The sequence below is a fragment of the Carassius gibelio genome, chromosome A10, assembly GCF_023724105.1.
Source record: "Carassius gibelio isolate Cgi1373 ecotype wild population from Czech Republic chromosome A10, carGib1.2-hapl.c, whole genome shotgun sequence".
NCBI lineage: Eukaryota > Metazoa > Chordata > Actinopteri > Cypriniformes > Cyprinidae > Carassius > Carassius gibelio.
In genome coordinates, this window is record NC_068380.1 from 8,805,121 (window position 1) to 8,825,090 (window position 19,970).

A 19,970-nucleotide genomic window follows, 5' to 3' on the forward strand; every position below is an offset into this window, starting at 1 on the left:
AAAAACAGTAATATTGTGAAATATTATTACAATTTAAAATAACTTTTTTTAAAAATACATTTTAAAATGTAATTTATTTCTGTGATGGCAAAGCTGAATTATAAAATTACAATTACAAATTACATTACAAATGCCTTTACTGTCACTTTTGATCAACTGTATGTGTCCTTGTTGAATTATAGTATAGTATGTTGAATTAAAGTATTAATTTCTTTAAAATCCTCCTTTAACATTAGACCACGCTGAAGTTTGAGGTTTGAGAACGTCTTGATTGGATATTTTTGGACCTGTTCGGTTTAAACTGTTCGGTATGAGATTCAATCCCATCATGCATCAAAATTAGGGCTGGACAGATGTAGGCTTTCACGTTTGTGCTGCTTATTCCAGCTCTGTTTGTGTGTGTGTGCTCGGCCACACACATAGCTGCATTAACCAGCTGTGTGTCCAGATGTGGCCGCCCCTCCCATCCTCTTTATCACACGCGTACACACTGGTTACTTGCAGCATGTCACAGGAACATCCTGTCATTCCCGCTCATGTCCCTAAAACACCTCCTACCTCCCTCGCTCTCCTCCCACACACACACACACACACACACACAGACCATGCCGCCAGTCAAACTGTCACCAGGCTGTGCGTGGTCTTGCTGCAGATCTGATATGACTGCCTGCTCCTCGCCTTGAGCGCCCTGCTCTCTGTTCGCCGTGTCCCCAAGCTCGGCATGCAGCTAATCCAAACTGACGCTTCCTCTCGATGCTCTCTTCACCACCAGCACTGCACTGCACTGCCACAGCCAACGAGTCAGAGAATCCAGCTGAAATAGAGGGGCAGAGGAAGATGGGAAATGAAAGGAAAGAGTATTAAAGAGGGTGTTGGGTTCTCAATGTCGGGGTATTAAAGATTAATTCCCTCAAAATGAAAATTCGGTCATTATTAAGTTGCTCTTATTTCATGGCATACACAGTTGATATACATACAAAGTATATATGTGTGTGTGTGTGTGTGTGTGTGTGTGTGTGTGTGTATATATATATATATATATATATATATATATATATATATATATATATATATATATATATATAATTTAAAAATATTATTAGCTTTTTTTAAATCTAATTTATTTCTGTGATTTATTCCTTTTCCTTCTGAAATCATTATAATATAATGATTTGGTGCTCCAAAAAATTTATTACTGCTATCAATTATTATCAAAACAGTTTTGCTGCTTGATATTTTTGTGGAAACTGATCATTTTTTCCCCTCTGTTCTTTAATGAATCGAAGGTAAAATCAGCATTTATTTCAAATAGAAATTTAGTAACATTATTAATGTCTTAACTGTCACTTTTGATCAATTAAGTGCATCCTTGCTGAAATATAGCATTAATTAAAAAATAAGAAATTGTACTCCTTTAACCAACAGTGTAAATTCAGCCTTGTAGCTTGGAGAGTCTTCCAAACAATTAAAATTTTTGGGCGAACTATAACTTTAAACCCAGAAATAAGCATTATTGGAGAAGCTACCTTGATATAGACCTTATAAATTCACAGAACACCAAATGTGCGTGTCTCTCTTACTGGTTAATTTAATTGTCTTATTATGCTTCAAGAGAAGCTGTGACTTGGCATAACATGATGCATCTGTCACTGTCCATCACTTCCTGTTGCTGAGCAGGAAGACCTTGGTTAGGGTTAAGGTTTCACTGGCCACTTGCTCCATATTTAGATCGATCTTTATTCAGGCCTTCTGTCGATAAGTAATGCCCAGCCAACGGACGAGATCACGTGCTGCATTGGCTCTACATTTTAATTCTGTTCCTCTCGTTTCAGTAGAGATTACTCCGAAGACCTCAGCCAGCTGCAGTCCTGCCCCAGAATCCCCTCTGAGTTCGGCTGAAGAGTCGGTTAAAAGCCAGCAGGAGGAGCAGATGTGCCAAGCGTCCATCCAGGAGCCCAGTGAAACTTCCGAGTCCCAGCCCGGCACGCCTCTACCGTTACCTCTGCCGGGACACGCGGGTCTCAGCATACAAGAGATGGTAGCAATGTCGCCCGAGTTGGACACCTACGCCATCACTAAGAAAGTGAAAGAAGTTCTAACAGATAACAACCTTGGTGAGTGTGTTAAGAATGCTACCTTCTATTATTCCATCAATTTGACTCATTATTAGAGACAATAGTATTTTGTCCTAGAGAGACAATGCATATAATAATGTCTCTCCACATGAGAGAACAGGTGGAGGACAGGTTGGTCCTGCTTTAGCTCTTAATGGCCGTCCACTATGACTGTCTCAGTGTCCCTGCCATAATTAATGAGAGGTTGAACGAGTGTGACACGCTGGACACTACTTTCTCCTTTACTGTTTGTAGAAGAGAATTGGCCAAAAACACCAGTTTTGTCTTTGTGAACTTTGTGCTCACACTTTCTTCTTTTGAAGTCATGTGATCACACACAATATAACAAAGGAGAATACGTATATATCGCACAGATGATACCTGAGCGTGATACTGTGACTGTTTCTTTCATCTCCCAGATTCTCATTTCCCGACGTGATTTTTGTCTCGGGAGCAGTAAAGATTAGTGGTGCTCTGTAGTGGTATCGACCTGTATAGAGCGCAGAATGTAAAGACAGCTGTGTTGATACGAGTCTGTGGGGAGAGAGAGAAATAATCTTCTGGGATCGCAGGCTTTTGTTTTACTCTGGGGAACATTTCCTTTTTGAACATAGATGGATCTCTGTTATTGTCAAGAGGATTCAGGTGCCTTTTATTTCGAGTGAAAAAAAAAAAAAAAACATTGAAAGCTTAAGCGGCTGTTGAAAACCGTTTGAAAGCACCTTGTCTTAAAGGTGCAGGTTAAAAGCAAAATCAGCAGAGCTAGTTTGATCAAACTTTGATGTCATAGCACAATAAAAAAAAATTCTCACTAACTCTTTATTTATTTATATTTTTAATAATAATATCAGGCCAAAATAAATTAATACAGTGGCCTCAAAACAGGTATAACAAAATATTAAACTCGCGTGGCATTTTTGGCAGCATGCTCATATGAAGGTTTCTTTTTTGCAATTGTTTGTGAACACAAATTAAAAGTGCCTTTACATTAAAGGTGGGGTAAGTGATTTCTGGAAGCCAATGTTGACATTCGAAATCAACAGAACAAACACGCCCCTACCCCAAAAGGGTCTTGCCCCTATTTTGATAGCTCCGCCCCACACATACATACTGCTTCTGCATTCTATTTATGACGTATTGATACAAATTTTGCGGTGCGACGCGTCAAGTTAAAAACGCCTAGCGTTTTCCGCGCGTTTTTAGGTTCAATATGTGAACGGCCCTTTAAGCCTTCTTTTATTCTGCAGACTTTTTTTCTCTTGTTTTTTTTAACCGGCTCGCTAATGTCCACCCTGTGCACTAAAGGCTCTCTTTTCCACATCATGATTAGACCCGCCCCTTACTGCTGATTTGCTAAAAGTTTGTTTGCTAGTCGGCCCAAATCCATTTTCTAAAGCATTTTTTTTTAATCGCTTAAAGAAAGTTAAAGAGTGTTCCTAAATTGTATTTATTTATTAATAATAGTAATAATAATATTGACCCAAAATAAATAAAAGCCATCTACAGTGGCCTCCGACCGTATCAAAAATGTCTCAAATCTAACCAAGTTTAAATAGCACAGATTACTTCAATTAAAATGTTCACAAAAATAAGTTTGTTAATAATAAAACAGTATATTGTTTAATATTAAGACAAGTATTTGTACAATTTCAGGTTGTCCACCGTTGAGTGATATATGAAGGTTTCTTGATAAATGTGATTGGTTTGCTCTACAGGCCAGCGTCTGTTTGGTGAGAGCATCTTGGGTTTGACGCAGGGCTCCGTGTCTGATCTGCTGGCCCGGCCCAAGCCCTGGCACAAGCTCAGCCTGAAGGGCCGAGAGCCGTTCGTACGCATGCAGCTGTGGCTAAACGACCCACGGAACGTGGAGAAGCTCATGGACATGAAGCGCATGGAAAAGAAAGGTAATCTCCCTCCTCTGAAGGCATCTGCCGCTGTCTGGCCGCACACCAACTAACACCTGTTTGCAATTGTCTGTGTTGTTTCAAAATGTTTTGATTTCATTGTTTATTAAAGTGCTTCACGGTTTGTTCAGTGTGGGCTTAGTTGGCAGGTTTAAAGATGGCTGTCTGGTGTGGAATTTTCTTTTTTTTCCCGTTGTTTTTGTTGTTGTTGTTTTTCAGTTGAAACAAAGTGCTCATTTGGGTTATGTTTCCAGTTTCCTTTCAACCTCTTTTTTTCAATAACAAAGTGCTGATGCTCAATCTGGGCTGATTCCATGTAAAGAAAAAGAAGCTTAGGGATGGATTTATTGGTTTTAGCTCTTTAAACCTGCTAGTTTCAAACCAGGAACTGCTAACATCAGTAGCCAATGTGAAGGATAATGTCCTCACCATATCCAGACACATTCACACAAAACTAGATATTTGTCATTCTGCAAAACTATTTTGTCTACTTTAAAATTTTACATAATGTTTTTTTTCCCTCTAAAATTATTTGAGGTATTATATTCAAATAGCTTCTGCCGATTGCATCAGCTTTTTGTGTCATAATGGCACTAAATTAGACTTCAAATCTACAAATCATTCTGATATACTGATTTGCTGCTCAAGAAACATTTCTCATTAGTATCAATGTTGTAAACAGTTGTGCTGCTACATTTTTTTTTTTCAGGATTTTTTTATTTAAAGTTCAAACGTATCTAATAATTCAAAAAAATAATTTTGCGTTTTAAAATAAAAATCTTAATGAACCAAAACAATTTAAGGAAAACATTCTTTATAAACATTATGCAATCTTTATAAGCAATATAAATGTCTTTACTGTTACTTTCGATCCATGAATGCATCCTCGCTGAATAAAAATAATAATTTGAATAAGTATAAATACATTTACGTTACATTTTCAAAGCTCCAACTAAAATTTATAAACAAAGACCATTCCAGTAACAGAAAAAAGACCGCAACAATTGTGTATTTTCATGCACAGTCATCGCAGATCATCAGTTCCTTGGTCATGTGTCCATATTTACATGCAGCACCTGCTAATTAAAAATTGTGTTTATCCAGTGTTGATTCCAGTCGGCACAGGAGTTGCAGAAAACAATCTTTAAGCTGCCTCTCATCAGCGTGCCTCTCTTTAATGTGAAGAGATGCGCGGGATGCCGCAGATAAGGCGGTCAGGCGGAGGGAGGCCTGATGGGCTGTTTGATTGCTCTTTTTTTTTCCTCTTTAAAAGCCCAGATGTGTCCTCTGGCTGCTCAATAGGCCGCACATGCTCTGTACGCCTGCGAGCTTGCAGCAGGCCAAGTGAACATTCCTGGAGTCATTAGGCCTGTTTAACACTCCTCTCGGGCTAAAAGTGACATTACTGGTGCTCCTTGGGTGACGATGACGATGATTGTTTTGTTATGAGTCAGGCTTTGTGGTTTGTGTGCACGTGGAGTGGGCAAAACTCGAGGGGACCTCATCATTAGAGTGAAACTGGCTCCACCATTTACCCCTAAAGCTCACTGTGCACTTGCCAGGGACTGAAAGCAACAGCTTTTCTGTCGTGTTCCCTCTCTCTGTTTTCGTCTCTTTCCGCCTTGCTGTCTTTTGCTCTAGCTTTTATGAAGAGAGTATGAATTTGACCTCGACGCTGGCTAGAGGCACGAAGCAAATTAGCCTTGCTTGGCCCTTGTTCTCAGAGTTTTGGCCACCAGCGGAATCTTTTACCATTGCTGTTACCGAAGGCTCCTCTTCAACAGACACTGGAGCACAGCGGAAATCACAAATTTCACACACAGCTGTGTAGTTAGCTGCTTTCTCATTTTTTAATCAGAAAAAGGATATTAATGTGCTTGCTCTGTGTTAATTAATTGAAGAAAAAATAGAAAGACATTATACTGATTGCTCAGTGTTATTATCACATGAAACTAAATTGTTCGAAGGAGAAGAAATTCTTGGTGTTTGGAGAATATTTGATCCTAGTTGTGCTAGGAATTCAGATTTGCACCTCTCTGCCAATATTTTTACTTTCACTTATTTATAATATTATTTTAATTTAAACCAACTCGTTCCTGTTTTAATGTTGAATTTTTTAAAGCTGAATTTTCAGCAGCCATTACTTCAGTTTTCAGTACCACATGATCCTTCGGAAATCATTATAATAAACTCATTTAGAGTTCAATAAACGTTATTACAGTATTATCAGTGTTGAAAAATTGGTTTCTTACAAATATAACTGTTTCTGATTATCAGTAGTACAATATCTGGAATATTAACACAAATTTCTGACAGCTAATACACTCAATACGTTTATAAGAAATGCCTTGTGTGTAATTTCCATTTTCATTGACACTCACTAGTACAAAATGTCATCTTATGTCCTGAAGATTAATTATTTAAATGAACATAATTTGCTAAACATCACTGCTCAAAACATAGAAACCGACATAAATATGTTCAACAAATGCAAAAACTTTGAAAGCTTTTAAATCATCAGGGCATCTTTATAGTTCAGCCCTGATCAATCTCCCTTATATTGGATGATTTAATCATTATTTTTTAATTATTTTTGTAATGCTGATGAAGGAGTTAAACTTGGAAAGAAATTAAGATGCGATAATATTATTTGTAATCAAAGACTGCCCCCTGCTGACTAGAGAGAAATACAGCAATCATGCATTTCATTTACTGTAATTTAATCTACAGCATCAAACTAATTCTGTTCAGTAGAAAGGAGAGACACTGAGGGGAACACATTGTCCCCGGTATTAAAAGTATTGGCAAATAATGATTTTATTTCCTGTGCAGTGTATCATGTGGAACATATTTCCCTGAACACATTTGCCTATTTGCATGTATGTTCTCTTAATTTTATTTACAGCTGTTCTCCATATGTGTTTTCCAGCCTACATGAAGAGGCGCCACAGCTCCATTGGTGAGAGTCATTTGCTGGAGAGTGGTCTATCAGGAAGTGACCTCACTCAGAGCGCCAGCCCCCAAAACCTCTCCCAGCAGCATCAGCAGCAGCAGCAGCAACAACAGCAGCATCAGCCCCATCTGAAGAAACCCCGTGTGGTGCTGGCTCCAGAAGAGAAGGAAGCTCTGAAGAGGGCCTACCAGCAGAAGCCTTACCCCTCCCCTAAAACCATTGAGGAGTTAGCGAGCCAGCTCAACCTCAAAACCAGCACAGTCATCAACTGGTTCCACAACTACAGGTACTGAGGCGCTTTAACCCTTTAAAGGGTTTGTGAACTGTGTGTACTGTGCTAATGATGAAATTAGGCTCCGGCACTGTACACATACCCTTATGTTCCTGTTCGCTTACACATCCACCTGCTTGTGTTCCTTTTCTTACAAGTCTCGTTCGTGGTTCCCACAGATCCCGTATCCGACGAGAGCTCTTTATAGAAGAGATTCAGGCGGCGGCCGGCGAAGGCGGGTCCCCCTCGGCGCGGCCCGGGAAGTCTGGGGGCGAGGGAGACAACAGCTGCGATGGCACCGAGTCTGACAGCACTGCAGAGGGCCGACCGAGCGGCTCCGAGGAGCGCAGGGGCCTCCTGGAGAGCCCCAACCTCAGCCACAGAGACGAAGAGGGCGAGGCCGAGTTCCCCAGCGCCTCGGGCACCAGCAGGCCACGAGGAGGCATCATAGACAGCCTCTTCGGCATCCCCGAGTCTGTATCCACCGCCCCCGCCACTGCCACAGCGACCCCCTGCCGAAACCCAAAGGACAGCAGTCTGCGCAAGAAGAAAGCAGCCAACCTCAACAACATCATCCACAGGCTGGAGAAGGCGGCAAACCGCGACGAGCCTCACGAATGGGAGTTCTGAGGCGCCGCCATGTTGTTGTTTTATTCTCACTTTGTCCCTCACTGAGCTAACCCGGCCAAACCTGGTGCACACACAACACCGGTTAACCCAAGGGGTTTCGATTTGCTGTTTAGAAGTGGGCTATCAGAGACACGAACAAGAAAAGGAAACAAGTTTTTAGTCTGTTTATTTTGTGAAGCACTTAGCGGCCCTGCTGGCCACAGGGCTGTGAGACCATTGGCTAATGGTGAAGACACAAAACTGAAAAGCACAGGAGAGGGAGCGTTCCCACTAAATATTCTCAAGACTGGTGACAGTCACCAAAAAAAACAAAAAAAACAACAAATACACACTATGAAATCACAGTGTCTCTGTTTCTAATAGAGAAGTTCTCACCAACAAGCTGAATAACTGTTACAGTAATTTATCAGTTCTCAAGGCTCTTGGGAGTTTCCTCTTTTGTATCACGTACACTTCGGCCGTCAGCAGAGACTAGTTCGAACCGGTTTCAAACCAAAAGCCAAGCATTTAAAAGCAAGTGTTGGCTGAAGGAACACGGGTGCACCGTCCCACCTGCCTCTCCCTCCCTACCCCAGAGGAGGCCATCCAATGGCTATGCAACTCTAGTACGCAATGGATTCCAGTGTAATGGAACCCGCATTATTTTCACAGTTCGGAAGCTTCTCCGATGTGAGAAGAAAATCCTTTTTATAGCAATTAAGTTGCCACCGAGAGATTGCACAGTCAGTTGACTCTAAACAGCACTCCTTTTGATTTTACACGCCAACGGCCTAAAAGAGAAAAAAAATCACGTGAATGAAAAATAATCGTCGTAAATAAGAATCCATGATCACGCAAAAATTCATACTGTTGTTGTAAGTTTGACACGAATGGGTGACGGGAATAATTTCGTAACTCGATAGCTAAGTGTCAATTTTTATCGTTATTTAGGTCTGTTGTAAGGTTAGCGCTCGTTTATTTTTTTCCATAGCTTTAATTGCCTCCGCGACTTGTGTTTTGAAGTCCGTGGAGGTCTTGTTTAATAATAAATGTCATTTTAGGCCAAAACAAAGACAGATAGTGAAGAAAAAAGGCTTTGTACAGTACTTTGAGTAAATATTCCTGACAAGATATTTTTTAAAGAGAATGAACTTGCCTGATTTTTATCCTCTTATAATAGAATCAGAGACCTCTAACCAAGTTGGGCAGTTTGGGCCCATAGAATTACAATTCTAATCCAATATCTATGGTGTTATAAATTCTAATTCTATGGTGTGGCCGTGGGCCACTGCACTGTATGGGCTGGTCCTCAGCACCAGGGTACCGGACGCGGGCTGAAGTCGACCTAACAGCTCGCTCTCGTGCAAACTCAAAACTTCAGGTTTTTCACCAGCTTCTCCATTCACTATTCACTCAACCGTAAACGAGCTTTCCGTGGCGTCTGCAACATTGCCGAGTTTGTTCACGGCATGCATCTGTCCTCCGAGACGACTGGAAAAACACCTTGCGAAATGGACTTAAGTTTTTTCTTCATACTGTATATGACGGAGGACTTTTCATCCACATTTCTTGTTAAACACACATTTTAAAAAAAGAGGAAAATATGTAGTTTGTGAATGAAAAGCTCTTTTAACGTTAGCAGCCTGAGGTGAATCTCTACACGGCAAGGACTCGGCCCCTCTGTAGAAACGTTCTTTCTCTCCTGAAACACCTTTTGAAACCTGCTCACCTTTCACCTCTGGCCCTTGTGTCATTGTATGCAGTTGATTTTGTGAACGAAAGCGCAGATCGGTGGTACCACGCGCTCGTCTGTGTGCGAACCTTGAGTGTGTGTGTGTGTGTGTGTGTGTGATTGTTGACAAGAGCGATCTATATTTGTATATTACTACTACTACTCACCACAGGCGGTGGAAGCAAACACCTCCTCACATCCCTAAGCTATTTAGCAGTCCTGCAGCATATCACATAGTACATTTAAGTTTTTTTTATTTACACGCATAAACTAATGGTAGATATTTTTTTTGTTTGTTGGTGTGGTTTGCTTATTTATAGATGCTGTCTTTTACATATTGATGTCTTATATTGTTATACGTGTTCTTTTTTTGTAATGGAAGGGACTATAAAAGGTCAGGTTACATATTTTTAGACTAATAGACTGCCGGCAGTATTGGATTACATTTAAATGATGTACTTTTGATACATGTCTATTGATTAATTCTGAAAATTATCATTTTTGTTTTGTTTGTTTGTTTTGCATATATTTTACTCTGTTAGTGAGCTGGATGAACAGTTACTACATTGACAAAGGAAGCAGAATTTATATGTATTGCATTAATGATTTTAATTAGTACGCATTTTTAGATGTTTTAACCATTTTTAAAGATTACAATTCAAGATGAATTGTGTTTGGCTGTATTCACTACAAAGGCAAACCGATTGATGCTCTTGAATTGGGTTTTCAGGTTAATAATTAACCTGCGAACGTTCTGATAATGTATGTTTAAAAAAATCGCAATCAAGCTTAGTTGCTATAAAGAGCCAGTGAACAACTGGTAGTTAACGTCACTGAAATTAGCTGTCGCTTTGAGCTGCACCTTGAGGAATTGGACTTTTTTTTTGTGCGTAAAAATTTATGCCGAAAAACTAATTCGGTTTAAAACTACCTTTGGCCTTTTTTTTTCATTTTCTTTTTTTATTTGATGTGTGCCAATGAATGATTCAAATCAAATTTGTCTCTTTAAGACCTAACGAAAGCACAGAGAGATACTTCATGAACCAATGTTTTTATCGGAATATACGAAAATGTTGAAAGCCTGTGACTGTTTCTCGAACTTTCTCTCCACGTCTAACATTGGAGTGCCTTCACTGAAAACTGTTCGCTACTATAATCGCGTCGTCTTCATTCCAAATAAGTGATTGGAAGTATCGTGTGTCAGATCGTACCACATCTTAACAATTTTCGCCAGCAAGTTTAATAATAAGGTCTCATCTAGTCTCAGGTCATAATATTCCGTACTTTTAAGGTGTCTGTGTTGTTTTATCTGAGAGAAAACAGCTGTCCCAGGATTCAAACTTGGTTACTCAAAAAACGAAGTTTTGTAATGGTTAACTTCATATTTATTCATCCCATATGTAGTTTTAATCATTTCTAGGCATTCATTAGATGATTTTGACCATGTTATTGTATTTTAACAGTAAGATTCCCCAATGCTTGAGGAAGTATACAGATGGATTTGGTGTGTGGAAACTCTTTTGTAGACTATGCTGTAGTGTGGACCAAATTGTCAAAACAGACAAATCAAAGTGTGAAGACTCTTTTCTGATCATAAACATGTGATTTCAATTGAACACAGATGAAGAAAAACACATTTAGGAGCACATTGAAATCTGGTCTGTATCAAGGTAGCTTTTTTTATGTCTGTCACGTTCTCACTGACTGAAACGGTAACCGTACTGTTGATATCATTGCATGAAACACTTAAAGAAAAACACTTGGAGTTTCCAGACGATTCTCAGTGCAGATGTCCAGCACTTTTTCTCTGCTTTTTTGCAAATATTTTTCTATGGAAAGTATTGCAGATGACTAAACACATCAACATTCGACTGCACAGACAGCACGTTTATATTATTTCTTAAAAAAAGACAAAAAAAGACAAAAATTAAAACAAAGCAAACAAAAAAAAGATCATCATTATTGATATTACATTGGTAGTCTCGAGTAGCATTAATGTAGATATTCGTCCGTAGCTTAGTTCGCTAGTGATTTGTCATAATTGTTACCTCGTTTATTCCCTCACACTTACATCACTTCCTGAGACAGTATGTTCTTTCTTCACCTGAGACAGTATGTTCTGAACAGCCACAGTTTGTTTCATTGTATCCCAGATGGAGAATTTCTCTCTATCTATCTTTTTTGTTTTGTTTTAAAGTTGTGTAATTGTGTTATATGTGAGACGAGCACGACGATTATACATCTGTCTCAGCGAGAGCAACACAAGTTATCACGATTAATTTCGACCAACAATCCATGGAAGCTGGATGTCTGGATCAGGACGTTCAGATCTCTCTCTCTCTCTCTGTTGTTGCTCAGTATGCTGTAATATGGGTAATATGAAGCCTTGTAATGAAATATGACAGGCAGCTCCCAAGTCAAGCTGGTATCCTATAGATTCTCCTTAGGTCTCTCAAAGCTCAGGTAGAACCTCGGTTTAGCACAGTCCTTTTGTCCATTAGTTTGTTGGTGACACTTTCCCTCTTACACCTGCTAATGACAGTTGTATGGTTTATTTTTCTGTGTCATGGTTTTGAACCACAAGATGGAGCTGAATCCTCCATTTTACCTGAATAAAGACTCTTCCACTTTGTTCTCTTGATATGCATTTAGTTCAGTTGGTTTCTCCTTTGTGTATAATCATGTAGTCTTGTATTCTGTTCCCAGCGCTGTTACAGTTCTAATCCAAAATGAGAAAAAGCAATATCACTGTTTGAAATTCATTATTATTATTATTATTATTATTATTATTCATTACCACCATAGGTGTATTAACTGAAGTAAATATCTTTTGTACAAACACATTACCACTGTACTCTGCATTTATTTATTTCTGATGTCAGGAATTTGAAGCCATGTTTAAGAAGCACAAAGCATGTGCAAACTAGGTTTTTGACTACAACAGTTATGCATGCATACATATATCTGTTATGGGGACATTTTAAGTGTCTAAATGAAACATACAAAAGTTACAAAAAATTAACACATACTACTAGAAAAATACCACACAAACAGAAGACATTTTGAATAATTTATTTTCTTTCCACCGTATGCATATTCATGTTTTTAAATTACCAGAAGGCACATTTAAATTGAATTATTGTAATTTCAGGAAATCTCCATATCCATTCCAGTTTCAGACAGAACCCACAGCTTGTGTTAGCAGTCTACATCCTTAACAGTTAGACTCCAGAACATTTCCACCATTCTTCAAAGTGATTAAATTACACTTTAATTTACTTTCAAGTGACACACATTTATTTTGGACACAATACTTGTGAAACTTAAATTAGGGGCTCAGGTGAAATGAAGCCAGACAAATAATATTAATAAACCAAGACCCAAGGGCTGTTGTGCAAAATAATGCCATCAGTGTTTACCAGCAGTTTAAATACATCATGCTCCATGACCACAAAAATCATTACACAAATTACTTTGAATACAGTTTAACAGAAGAGGTGGAGCACACAATTTTAGCTACAATGGCATCCATTATGACAAATAAACCATTCTCAGTTCCATTACCTTAAAAATTTAAACGTGTGTGTGTATATACATATTCAAAATATATACATATTCAATATATATGCAGTTTATATATATATATATATATATATATATATATATATAATTGCATATATTTTGAATATGAATTTACAAAACATATATTACTGCTGTCAAATGATTAATCGCATCCAAGTTTTTTTTTTAAATAATACAGATACACATGCATGTATACATTTAAGAAAAATTTGTTGTTAATATATAAGATATATATTAATTATGTGTATATATTATAATGTGTATGTGTGTGTATATATATATATATATATATATTTATTATGTGTGTGTGTGTGTCTGTAAATATGTTAAATATATATGTGCATATATATATATATATATATATATATATATATATATATATACACACACACACTATATAAACAAAAACGTTTTTTGGTTTCAATTAATCATTTGACAGCACTACTATATATATCAACTTTATACAGGATCTTTCACATAGTCTTTATGTGTGTGTGTGTGTGTGTTTGTGTGAATATTTAAAAAATGAAATCTACATATAACTAAAACAAATTAAAACAAGACTGATTTAGAATAATATATATATATATATATATATATATACACACACACACTAAATAAACATTTAAACAGCCCCTTTAAGAAAATCAGTTATAACTTTAAAGTGTATTTTGTATTAACTTTTGGTAAGGATTTGTTACCCATAAAAAAGACAAATACGACACATCAGTACCATATATCTGTGCAATTTGGCACATTCTTTTTAATCAAAACCAATTTTACGCTGTTGAGATATGCTTCAAGTATCCCCGTGTCTTCCTCACTTGCTAGACTTGAGGCTAAATAAGATCATCACCGCCATCACCAGCATCATCCCCACAGCGATCTCCTTCATCCTGCCCAGTTCCATATCCTCAACCTGCTCCTCCTTCTTCCTGATGAGCTCTTCTCTGCGCTGCCGGATCTCCTGCTCTCTCTTCAGCTGTTCTCCATAGTGTGATCTAATGAAGGTATCAAAGTCGAAGATGTTCTGCTGGGTGACTCCAACAGAGGGGGAGTGTCGGGCTCTGCTCTGCTGTCCTGATGCTGGACTCTCTCGCTCTCTGCCGGCGGGTTTGCTGGTTCCCAGCAGGTCAGCTTGACTCAGGATCCCACGATCGTATTTCCTCCTCAGAGCTTTATTACCCAGGATGCTGTACGCCTCGCTGATCTGCGAGAACCTGAACGCGGCCTCCTCGCTCCCTGCGTTCTTGTCCGGGTGATAGATGAAGGACTGTTTATAGTAAGCAGTCTTGATTTGTACATGCGTGGCGGTCGGAGAAACTTCCAAAATATCATAATAAGCAGACTTTGATTTGTATAACGGACTGCCTTTATCCTGTGTGCCACTATAAGCTCTGGTTAAAGACATAAACTGCCCTACATATACATTTGGAGGGGCATAAAGAGGCTTTTTATAGATGGCTTCCCTTAGCTGGCGCTTAAAGTGAGTGCCAGTTTGACTGGACAGGAGAGGGAGTTTTCCATAAGTTCGCAAACACGAGCTCCTCCAGGAGGACAAGTGAAATGCAGATGCCTTCGACTTCGACCCATGGCAATCCGTCCACGTACTAACATTTCCAGAATTGAGGTTCAACGGCTTTTTCAGGCTGCGTGCATCTCCAGAGCAGGTAAAGAGTGTGCTCACAGTCCCTTTTGGAGACTCCAGAGCTGCCGGTGTTTCAGCTGATTGGACAAGGTCATTTCGAGTCTCACAGAGCTGTGGCGACTTTATTAAATCTGCGACGTAAGTTGCCGTTGGAACCGGTTTACAGTCTTTATCCAAAAGCAGGAGATTTCGCGGTTTTAAAAGCTTGTAAGCCCCTCTCCCGAAACACAGCCTGACCTCCGCCATTGCGCAGGGATCAACTAAAGAAAGCTTCATCGCCGGGTTCCGCCGCAAATCGACCAATCAGAATTGAGCTTCTTTGCAGGCTGAGTGAAATTAGACCAATGCCGTGCGAGAAACATATTTCTAGTAAGGGGATTGTTAGAGCGTTCAGGTTGTTTTCATCATAAGAGTTACATAATATCCTGTGCAAGACTGGGTAGGGCAGAGATAGTTTATAATGAATAGTAACTCAGTGGACACACTATCATTGTTAGTATTATTATTGTTAACGTAATCGATTTTTTGTAGATGATTTAACTACAGACATTTCATTGTATAGAAAATCCAGTTATTTTAGCTGTTCTGTGGACATGATCAAATGACAAAAATCTAAATCATTTAAGTTAAGGGCCTTATTAAAATTATATCAAGTTAAGAAATTAATATTATCCGTGTTATTGCATTTATAAATTAATTAAATTATACATTTATGCATTTAGCAGACGCTTATCCAAAGCGACTTAAAGTGCATTCAAAATCAATTTTTACCTATCATGTGTTCCCGGGGAATCGATCCCCCAACCTTGCGCTTGATAGCGAAATGCTCTACCATTTGAGCTACAGGAACACTATGTGGGACTACATTTATAATTACATAAACTACATTTATGGGGCTACTACACTTAAGCACTTAATTCAAGTACTAAGACTAAAACTAGTTCATGATGATCAGGGCTGTGTTTAGAGTTTTGGGGCCCTCTGGATGAGGGGGACGCGGGGCCTAATCTACCTACTGTTCATAACTAAATAAAATATATACTGTAACTGTATGCTATATAATTTCCCCTTCACAATCAGTGAATATGTATAGGGGTATTTCTATGATTTCAAATTGTATCTACTGCATTATATTGGCAGTTATTTATGTATTATAAATATGCAACTAATTTCAACTCTGCCCTAAATAAAAGTGACGTCTGATGAACTGCGTGCGACACACAAGTTACGCGAGTTTGTAAATCTGTGTTCATGTTTACGTCTGTCGCGGAGCACACAGTTAAAAACATTCCAGCAGTACGCTGTCACATACGTAACTTGCGTATATGTTTTCCAGTGCACACAAGCGCTTTCACATTCACCTGAGCAGGCTGCAGACCATACCTCTCGCTCGGGGTTTGCTGTGCTACCCTGCCGTCCTGCTGGATATCATAACAGTCGCTGACAGTCCGCGTGTGGGCCTTCATCGACACTCGTATCAGACCTGCTAGGGGTGTGTGCATGCAGCATAATGGAGCAGGCGAAACCCCGAACGGAGAGCCGCCTCCGCTCTCCTTCAGCGCCGCAGCTCCGCTCCAAACGGCAGCGTCCCGGGTGAGGAGGTTCGGGCAGGAGGGGCGGACGGTCCCTCCTCAGCCGACAGTGATGGTGGTGTTTTCGGCTGCGAGTGACTCTGAGAATCCGGGAGATGCGATGTCAGGCGCGGACTCCGGGGAAGAGGTGTATCGCAAACCAGTCATTCCTGTCCCTAATCTTCATTTGGGGAAGCCCCTTCGCACTTTAGACGTACCTGAGGAGGTAAATCCCCGAGGTTTAAATTAAAGAGGATGTGCTATTTTTATAACAGGGTAACGTTAGTTGTAGTGTGATGCATATAAGTTAAATGCAAATGCCCACCTTCAACTGCGTTTCGCCCCTTTAAATGTTTGTTTGTTTTTCCTAAATATCATCTGGAAGAGTTGTCAAAATTTTCCAGATTATCGTGCTTTATCGTAACCGTTTCCATAGGCAACAGAAGTATTGAGCGTGTTTGCGTCCCGATTGCTACAATCGGATTGGTTCTTTATCCCAGTGGGGCGGGTGGACGTAGTTTCTGATTGGTTTATATCACACGTCCATCAAATCATATCGGCTGGATTAAACTAATCGTGTTTTGCAAGGTCTATTATTATCATAGACAGTAAAAGAAAGATTGTTATGTTAAAGGTCTCAGTGCTGATTTCTGCTGACAAACCTGCGTGACATGTGAACATGTGTAATATGATTAGCCTAAGACCTTTGTTTATCATTGCCAACGGGTTGTAAGATAATTATTTAAACGTAACAGCTTTCAAATATTTCAAATAAGTGCTGTTCTCTTAAACACTATATTCATCCAAAAAAATGCACGATGGGTTTTCTGCATCACTGTTTTCAGTATCAATACAAGGAATAACTGTTTGAGAAATGTTTCTTCAGTGCCAAATCAGCATATTAGAATGATTTGACACTGAAGACTGAAGTTAAAGCCATAACTTTAAATTTCTGCCCAAAAAAAACTCTTATTTTCCATTTTAATAAAATTTCAAAATAATACTGTTTTAAGTCAAAAAATGCATCTTAGGTGAGCATAAGAGACTTATTTCAATAACATTGTTATTACCACAATACAATACAATATTTATTTATAAAGCACATTTAAAAACAACCAAGGCTGACCAAAGTGTACTGTACATAGCAGAGGATAAAATACAGAGCAGTACAGGACAAAAGAAACAACTGAAAAAATAAAACAAAAGAAAAAATAACTTACCCCAAACTTTTGAGCAGTAGTGTACCTTCAGACTAATGTAAAAGACATTATTCTTTTACATAAAAAAAAAAAAATAGACTAATGTCTATTTCTGTTCCTCCTCTCTCTCTCCATAGTTCCCAGAGGTTATCCCCCTGAATGTAGGAGGAACATATTTCACCACTCGGCTCTCCACCCTGCGACGTTATGAGGACACAATGCTGGCTGCCATGTTTAGTGGCCGCCACCACATTCCCAGGGATGCAGAGGGACGATATTTCATTGACCGAGACGGAGCATATTTTGGGTTGGTGTTTAGATTAATAAAATCTGATTATGGCCACTAGTATCCAAAAATACAAACGTTTTGATTATCTGAATTCATCTTTTATTATTTCATCACTGCATTACTTAAATAACTGCTTGATTTGATGCTTATTAGAAATGCTTGTCTGTATTTCTCTGGCATTAGGGATATTCTGAATTTCTTGCGAGAGGGTGAGCTGCCTCATAGGGACCGTGTTCGTGCGGTTCACAGGGAAGCTCAGTATTATGCTATTGGGCCTCTTTTGGAAAGCCTTGAAGACACGCAGCCACTTACCGGAGAGAAAGTGCGACAGGCTTTTCTTGATCTTTTGCCCTATTATAAAGGTAATATAAAATCATAAATAAAAACAGGGGTTTCCGTTTATTGAACAATTGTACCCTTTTCTTCTAGAAAATCTTGAGCGCATCGTGGAGATTGCAAAACTTCGTGCCATGCAGCGGAAGGCTCGTTTTGCAAAACTGAAGATCTGTGTTTACAAGGAGGAGATGCCTATCACCCCTTATGAAAGACCACTGTTCAATTCGCTGAGATTTGAGCGCTCAGAGAGTGAGGCCAAGCTGTTTGAGCACCATTGTGAGGTTGACGTGTCCTTCGGGCCCTGGGAGGCAGTGGCAGATGTTTATGACCTTCTTCACTGCATAGTAGGTGACCTGGCAGAGCGGGGCATCTCTGCTGACCAGCAATGCATCGGTGTGTGTGACAAACACCTCATCAACCATTATTACTGCAAAAGGCCAATCTATGAATTTAAAATCACCTGGTGGTGAAGGTGAGGTGTTCTAGCTGATGATTCTAGCCAAGAACTGAGATGTGCAAGTCTGAGCAAATGATATTTGCGGCTGTCTACAGTTATATGAAACCAGCAGGATCATGGAGTCCTACTCGAAATGAGTGGAAATAATGACAAGCTTTTGAAAAAGATGGCTATAATTGTGGCATTTGCCCTTTTGTTTCTTCAGGAAACTGCGGTTTGCAACTCAAATTTTATTTTATGGGCAGCTCTATTGATTCCTTAGTTTTTGTAAGTAATTGTTTAACTTAGTTAATTTAGTATAAAACCTGGAATCATTTCGTCCAGTTGTAGTTCTAAAGGGATTTTCTGGAATCGTCCTCAGAGGAAGTTAACTTATGTGAAACAGTGTTTCCTGTTCTAAATATGACATCCCTTAAATATGTTTCCGTGTTAGATGGAATGCAGTATGATCAAAGAATTAGTCAACTGGACCCATACTCTGAAAATTAAGTGTCATTACTTGTGAAGTATTTCTTAAAAACAACTTTTTCCCTAAAGTATTTTAAAATACCCCATTTGTTTTACATGACTTATATACGTAGGACCTGATCCATGTCAAGTTTCCTGTAATGAACACCCTAGATAGTGCATATAATGACTTCAACAAGAATACAAATGTCTGGAATTTACAGCCACTCAAATCTTCACATAAAGCCTTATAAAATATTCATACATCCCATTAAAGTATAGAAGTTTTTTTATTCATGTAAAAAAAATAAACGGTTCACCAAGTTTATGTACTAAAATATATATGACCTGAATATGAATTAAAAGCACTATATTTAAAATTAAACTAAAGACTGTTAGCCACCTTACTGCTGGATAGATTGCCTATTTTGCTACTTTGACACTTTATGAAGTTATTTTCTGCTGCCTATAGCATTTGTCTATGCTTTTAATTGCCATAACCCTCAGCAAGTTTAGATGATTTAGCATTATTTATTTTAGTCATCTGAAACATCTGTCTCTCATTGGTTTGCTTTGAGAGCTGTGAAGGCCATGTGAAGTTACAAGAGCTCTCTGTGTTTTGGCAGCAGAATATCTAATACCAGTTAAAATGCACAGTATAATCCTAACTGGGATTTAGTTTCAGTCTTGCCCAGTTGATGTTATGTTTCTCAAATCTAAACCGATGCATATTTGTTCTCTGTTGTACATTTGTTAAATACTGTTGTTTGTATTGCATTACTGTACTGGCTCTTATTGTGCTGATAATAAACAATATATTTTGCAATTTATTAAAAATATTTTTTTCTTCTTTTTTTT

At 38.8% G+C, this 19,970-nt stretch overlaps 3 protein-coding genes across 9 annotated transcripts in view; 2 read left to right on the forward strand and 1 right to left on the reverse strand.

Moving 5' to 3' along the window:
• LOC128021078 (homeobox protein cut-like 1) overlaps positions 1–12,426 on the forward strand; it is a 109,290-nt gene extending 96,864 nt beyond the window's left edge. For 4 of the 7 annotated variants that reach the window (XM_052607993.1, XM_052607995.1, XM_052607994.1 and 1 more), the window contains 4 exons: positions 1,836–2,114; positions 3,830–4,018; positions 6,948–7,257; positions 7,401–12,426. In XM_052607993.1, the coding sequence (XP_052463953.1) occupies positions 1,836–2,114; positions 3,830–4,018; positions 6,948–7,257; positions 7,401–7,872 (1,250 nt within the window). In that variant the 3' untranslated portion in view covers positions 7,873–12,426. The remainder of the gene's footprint in view (positions 1–1,835; positions 2,115–3,829; positions 4,019–6,947; positions 7,258–7,400) is intronic. The other 3 variants (XM_052607998.1, XM_052607996.1, XM_052608000.1) reach the window with 1 other exon arrangement.
• A 213-nt stretch (positions 12,427–12,639) lies between these two features.
• On the reverse strand, positions 12,640–15,104 carry LOC128021081 (uncharacterized). Its single transcript, XM_052608003.1, has one exon. It carries the CDS (start codon positions 15,087–15,089, stop codon positions 13,986–13,988), a length of 1,104 nt encoding a protein of 367 aa, XP_052463963.1. The 5' UTR covers positions 15,090–15,104; the 3' UTR covers positions 12,640–13,985.
• A 1,209-nt stretch (positions 15,105–16,313) lies between these two features.
• Positions 16,314–19,924, forward strand: LOC128021082 (BTB/POZ domain-containing protein KCTD7). Its single transcript, XM_052608004.1, has 4 exons — positions 16,314–16,610; positions 17,721–17,890; positions 18,056–18,234; positions 18,302–19,924. Exons 1-4 carry the CDS (start codon positions 16,314–16,316, stop codon positions 18,676–18,678), a joined length of 1,023 nt encoding a protein of 340 aa, XP_052463964.1. The 3' UTR covers positions 18,679–19,924.
• The last annotated feature ends 46 nt before the right edge of the window (positions 19,925–19,970 follow it).

Coding starts and splice junctions, on each gene's coding strand:
- LOC128021081 (XM_052608003.1), bottom strand. CDS start 15,089: ATGAAGCTTTCTTTAGTTGATCCCTGCGCAATGGCGGAGGTCAGGCTG.
- LOC128021082 (XM_052608004.1), top strand. CDS start 16,314: ATGCAGCATAATGGAGCAGGCGAAACCCCGAACGGAGAGCCGCCTCCG. Junction 16,611..17,720: donor CTTTAGACGTACCTGAGGAG/GTAAATCCCCGA, acceptor CTCTCTCCATAG/TTCCCAGAGGTTATCCCCCT. Junction 17,891..18,055: donor CGAGACGGAGCATATTTTGG/GTTGGTGTTTAG, acceptor CTCTGGCATTAG/GGATATTCTGAATTTCTTGC.